The sequence below is a fragment of the Lichenostomus cassidix genome, chromosome 11, assembly GCF_008360975.1.
Source record: "Lichenostomus cassidix isolate B80296 chromosome 11, HeHo_3.0, whole genome shotgun sequence".
In the NCBI taxonomy this organism is placed as follows: domain Eukaryota; kingdom Metazoa; phylum Chordata; class Aves; order Passeriformes; family Meliphagidae; genus Lichenostomus; species Lichenostomus cassidix.
Window position 1 is genome coordinate 6,719,364 of NC_139492.1, and position 6,000 is coordinate 6,725,363.

A 6,000-nucleotide genomic window follows, 5' to 3' on the forward strand; every position below is an offset into this window, starting at 1 on the left:
AAGTTGGTAATTCTGCGACCAAGGCTCTCAAAGCACTATGTCAGCTCTCCTCCTGCACCTACACTTTTGGTAAATGCCACGTGCGAGGAGGCTGCAATCTACTTCAAGTCCCATGGTATAGTTATCTTCTGTAGCCAAACGTTCTTTTGTCCGTCGGTGCCTTAACTGCCATTATTAAATCCTTTGATTTTGGGAGAATCCATCTCATTAAAAGTTGCCTCCCACCCCAAGGAAGACAGAAAAATGCTAATTTTTCAACTGCTAATTGAATTGCCTCATCTGTCCACTAACACCTATTGCAGGAAGAAACCCTAATCTTAACATATATTACTTTTTAGTGATGGTGTAACAGCTGAAGTCAACAGCATTAGCTATTCCAATAAATCTAGTCTTTTAGGTTAAAGAGGCCATTACTCCATCTCTGTGCTGAAAAATTCTGTACAGAATCAGCAGCTCACAAGCTCCATCTTTCCCTCTTTCGCTGCACCCAGGCTCTATTAATCTATTTCAATATTTAATTCCTGGAGTTCAGAAACTCTTTAAATCCCTATCAAGCAGGATCCAGCATGTCCTGCAGCCCTCAATAAGACAGCTGGCAAGTATATTGCAAAAAGATGCCGGAATTTATTGGGTATTAATTTTGGTGGTGACAAAAAAAATATATGGAAATCCCAGAGAAAAGCTGTGCAGGGATTTACAAGTTCCTGCCTACATATTTGCACAGTAAAAAGCAGCAGCCTGTTTGAACAGCATCTGAAGAGCCTGCTTAAATAGCTTTGGCAGGCTTTGGTGGAAGCCCTTCTCAGGCCCTCATGTTTCACAGCAGAAAAGTCAAGTTGCCTTTTGACCTCTGTTTTGCCAGGGAAAAAAATCAAAGCCACTCTGCTGCCCCAGGTTAGACAGCAGGTCTGTGCTGCATTCCTGACCTCAGCTCCTACACCAAGACCTCTGGGAATGAGCAACCCTCAACTCACCACCAGCTAACTTAACTGGTTTCCTTGCAGATGTGGTGTCAAAAACACATTACCCTGTCCAGCTCAGCCAACTGAAAAAATAGTGATTGTCTTCTGAGACCAACAGGAACAGCACAGGCTGTCCACAACACAGCTCATGTTGGGCATCTCATGAGAGGACCACTGGAAAGCCACATGCTTGTGGTCTCCCAGACAATGGGTCTATTTGGCTGACAGTGGTGAGTAACCATTTCAGAGGTGCTTGTGCTCTGGAGGGTGCAAGCCAGCTACTAACATGCTCCAGCACTCTCCAGGAACTCTGGGAGTGAGAAAGCTCAAAGGTTACATCTGGCTTAAAACACCAGAAGCAACAGCAAACCCCACACGTCCTGTCCATTTCCAGCCAGGGCTGCAGGGCAGCAGCTCCAATGCTCTGATTCCTTTTGCTGCTCTTTACCAACTCTGCTATCACCCAAAGGTGTTTTGCACAAGGAGAGCTGAGCTGCCTCACCTCTGGGTGCTGATGTGGTAATAAGCTGTCTGCTTCCCCAAATTGTGAACCAGCAGAGTCTTCTGGGTGCTGTACTTGACTGGACAGACCGAGAAGTCCAGCTGGTCAGGGAAGTCCAGGAAGGCTCGGGCACCAATGGCCCGAATTGGCACAATGAATTCTTCCCTTTTAGTTATGCAGAGGAGCTGGTGGAAATAATCCTGCAGGAAAAGAAACTGTCTCAGCACAGGACATTTATCCCCATCTTCAGCATGGGCAAAGAGTATCTCCCAGTTCTAGATCCAGTGCCACTCCACCGAAACCAGCAGAGCTCCTCAAAATCCAGGCCTGACGCCCTGAATCCAGCCTTGCAGGCTCACTTGCTACTGAAGACACCGATCTGTTGGGACCTCCAGACTCACCTTGTTCTGCTCAGGGGTGAAGAGGACGCAGACAGTAACAAACAGCCCTGGTGGCACCTTACGGCACACACCACTGGGGCCCACCAGCTGGAAATAAGGTGAGCTCTCCATGGTGACCCTCACTATCTGAGGAGCCTGCAGGAAAGACATGGAATGATGATTTTGCCATATACGGAAACAGGTGGACATGACCTGGTGCCATGACCTTTTTCTGCTCTTCCAGCATAGTGTTAAACCTCCATGTCCCAACACTTACCTGGTCCCTGTTCCTCAGAACCAGGGACATTTCACAGGTCTCTCCAGGGATGAAGTTCTGAAACACCACCTCCGGTGGGGAAATCTGAAGTGAGCTCTGAAACAGATCAACTGCCGAGACCTGGAGAGGCAAGAGAGAGCAGGGAGAGGTTCAGCTGCTGGGAAGAAGATTCAGGAATGAGAATCCTGCACTGATCCCCAGTGAGGAACAGACTCTGGGTGAGTACATCTGCCCAGCTCACACTGGGGAGACAGTGGCTCTCCTACTTCTGCCCTGGGCTGATCAAAAGCTGCTGGACCACACTCAGCAGGCTCAAGCCAAGCAGCTCTTTTGGTACCCTCTTCAAATGTCACATCAAACAGCAAGGGCAGGGAAAGGCTACCGTCTGATGCGAGGTCTCACTCTTGTCTTTACGCTGGACAATCTGGGGCAGATTCAGCTTCTTAGTGCTGGCCAGCCTCTGCTTGGTGGTGAGAGACATTTCCTTCTGGAAGGCAGAGGGAGTCAGCTGAAAGGTAAAAAAAACAGCAAGAGCCTCAGAAATGCTCTTGTTCATAGAGGCTTTTCTTGTTCACTTGCTACTGATGAATAATTTGTGATCACAGCCACTAGGACAGTTCTGGAAGCCCTGGAAGTTACCTGCTGAAATATTTAGCATCAGTAAATTAATGATATAGAGCAGAATGCATATGCTCTAACCATGTGGCTCTAACCATTAGCTTCTCCATGATTTGATGTGACATGTTTGGGGATTTCTGCTCTTTGGGCATTTGTTTCCTCTTTACTTTCACTGCACTGAGCTGATGACCTTTGCAGAGAGTGGGGAGGAGTTATCAGAACTCCCCTAACTCCATCCTCACAACACTCACAACCCACAGTGTGGGGATGTCACTGCTGGGTGAGTCTGAGGGAGGCAGGAATGTGGATGGGAAGGAGGAATTGCCCTGACTCCACTGCTGGGCTGCATCTGTGCTCCACACAGGAGATGAGATAGACCAGCTGGTTTGGAAGCTGTTCTAGCTGGGGCAAGCCACGTCCCTTGAAGCTCCAGGTAGAGTTTGAGCTGCCCTCCACATCCCAGGCACCAAGGGTAGGTTGGTCTGTCACAGAATGGCTACAGAATCTTGGGCATGACTCTCTGGAAGTCCTGAATATTGTGCGAGCAGAACCAGGAGCAACCTAAGTAGGCCTTTCAGGCCATCTAAGCTGCAGTAGCAAGACAAATGTAAGTGGTGCAGACAGGATAAGAGCAAGTTATGCAGACAGGACAGGAGCCCAAGGACAGACCTTGGGGCTTTTGAGGGGGAAAATCGTAGAAAGTACCGGTGGGAACTTGTATTTGAAAGGAATGCAGAGTATCCTAAAATAGCCACAGTGGAATGCAAATTGTATCTTTTGTATTTAGCCAATGAAGTAGTGCCTAAGCAATTGTAACAATATATAAACCACGCTCCCCGTAAAATAAACAGAAAGCTTGCTCATCACTCCTATTGGGTCTGTGATCTCGTCTTTCCCCTCGTCGCACTGGTCAGAGCAGCACAAGTCAGTGTCCAACCTGACAGAAGGAATTACTGCCACACAAAGGGGATAGAAAGAAGCACACACTCATGGCTTCAGCTTTATATTTGTTTAACTTGGCTCCAGTGGCACAGCCAGGCTGGACTGTTCCTGACGCAACACATGGTGCACCAGGACAGCCCTCACCAACAGGAGCATGGCACAAAGAGGTGGGGAAGGGGTCTGCAGCTTCACAGTGCTGCTGGACAATAGGAAGGGCAGGGAGAAGGAGGGACACAAGGGGAGTTTCCAGCCTTAACACAGACCCAGCCACAGGGGCTACTTACAGTTGCAGGCTTCTCTGCCTCTCTGACCAGCTTTGAAGTACGAGGTTTCACCACTCTGCCCTGGAATCCAGAGGCCATTTTGGAGGATGCCTTGGACGGATGAGGCATGCCAGTGGCCATGTCTTGGTTCACCTGGAAGGAGCAACAATGGAACTCTGAAATACCAGAATCCCATTCACAGTGGACCCAAAGGACAGTGGTGTCTCCAGCCTGTGACATCCTTCAGAAGTGAAGAACATGAGGCCACCCCATCCTGATCCATCATTAGACCATATTTAAGTGGCTGAGTTAAGATTCAGAGAAGTAAAACACCAGAACACACAGACCCTGAGACAAAACAGTCTTTTGCTGTGGGTGCAGTCTTGTGAGCCACAAAGATTTGTCAGAGCATGGTGGGACTTCTCATCTCCCACCTTTTCCATTACTTTTGGAATGCCATTTCCTGAAATTATTAACCAAATCTCTGTTAATATCCAAACCGTACATTATTACTCTTTACAAGTTTTTTTGGTGGGAACAGAAGAAAAGTGAAGGTTGCTTGGCTGCTGGCCTGGCTAAACAACTTCAGCTCCTTCAGATGCTCCTCATTAGACGTGTGAGGAGGCTGAAGACAGGTAATTCCCTAATTACATAGGACAGGTAATTCCCTAATTACCTAGGACAGGTAATTCCCACTTTGAGGATCCACACGACAAAGTGTGAAGCCCAGTGTAACTGCCTGAAGCTAGACTTCAAGTCACCACACGCTTCTTGAAGGCTGCAGACAACCTGCAAGGTCTTATTCCATCCAGTCATTGTCTCCATGGTGACAGTCTCACAGAGACTGATGGAACTGGGACACCATGGATGGAACCCAAAACGGGGCAGAACCAGATCTATGTGTGGGTAGAGCCTGGGCAGCGAGTGGGCACAACCACAGAGGAGAGAGCTCAGAGCTTGACACTGGCAAAAGCACAATTGTGTCTCTGCTCCTGAGCTCCTGTTTTGCTGTGGGATGTGTGAGTGAGTCAGTGTCAGTGCTGGAACACCATGACCTTCCCAGTGTGCACCTGCTTATTATAATAAAAAGAAATAGTCCCTCTGAGAGGATGAGGGAAGATGACCCTTTGCTACAAGGGCCAGTTGCAGAGAAGTGAGTGCTCGTGTTTCTCTACAGAAAAAGACAAATCCTCTCAGCATCCCTCAGCAGCTCCTGCTGCTTGTCCGCAGTTCATTTCATATCAGTTTTACATGAAATGTCATCATATATACTCTGGAGAAGTGAGAGGTGCTAGGGGATTGACAAGGGACCAGGACATCTGCTACTGCAGCACATAGTCTTGGTCACACATCCCACCTCAAACTGCTGCCACTGGAACCCCTCAGCCCCTGCTGAGTCCCAGAGTGACCGAGACCACTGGCCATGAGCTTCCCAGGGCTTCGCTCAACTCTTTCCCAGAAATGGTTTTTCCTTGAAATAGTTTAGCTGGAGATTGGAGATCTGTATGGAGCCTGCCTGCAGCTTCCTGCCCCACCAGCCCATGGGCACAGCTCAGAGGAGCTCTTGGCATGAGCTGTTTACTGCAAAAGCAAGGTGGGAGAGCAGCCAGATGAGAGTGAATGAGGCGGGGGTGGCAGAGAGGGAAAAAAACACATCCAGAGTGACATAAACAGCCAGCAGAGAAAGCTATTTTTTGAACTTTTCAGTCACCCCATTGTCTTGCAATGAAAGTCCCCTCAGATGTTTATCAGTGTTCACAGGCTGCATCTCAGTGAGCAGGAAATGATACAACAGCAGTGAAATCATTTACACGTGGCCTCTCCAGCTGTGGGTCCAGCTCCTTGGGATCTGCAGGAGCCTGGTACCTCCACGGGCTGGGCTTGTCCCAGAGGTCCCTCTCCTGCCCTGCCAGTCTCGGAAGTGCCCAGGACCCAGAGGGAGGTCAGCGTTTGGGAGCCCTGCTTCAGCCATACTGGCTCCTAGTGACCTGCTAAGGGCTCTCCTCACGCCATGGAAACACTTCAGCGGGACAGAGGGGTCTGCTTATTAACTGCG

At 49.0% G+C, this 6,000-nt stretch overlaps 1 protein-coding gene across 1 annotated transcript in view; it reads right to left on the minus strand.

Moving 5' to 3' along the window:
* Positions 1-4,443, minus strand: part of LOC146432148 (hydrocephalus-inducing protein homolog) — a 31,171-nt gene extending 26,728 nt beyond the window's left edge. Inside the window, exons 1-5 of the mRNA XM_085072140.1 lie at positions 3,966-4,443; positions 2,504-2,629; positions 2,122-2,241; positions 1,866-2,000; positions 1,465-1,664 (exon numbers count right to left, since the gene is read on the minus strand). Coding sequence (XP_084928266.1) covers positions 1,465-1,664; positions 1,866-2,000; positions 2,122-2,241; positions 2,504-2,629; positions 3,966-4,184 — 800 coding nt within the window. The 5' untranslated portion in view covers positions 4,185-4,443. The remainder of the gene's footprint in view (positions 1-1,464; positions 1,665-1,865; positions 2,001-2,121; positions 2,242-2,503; positions 2,630-3,965) is intronic.
* Between the last annotated feature and the right edge of the window lie 1,557 nt (positions 4,444-6,000).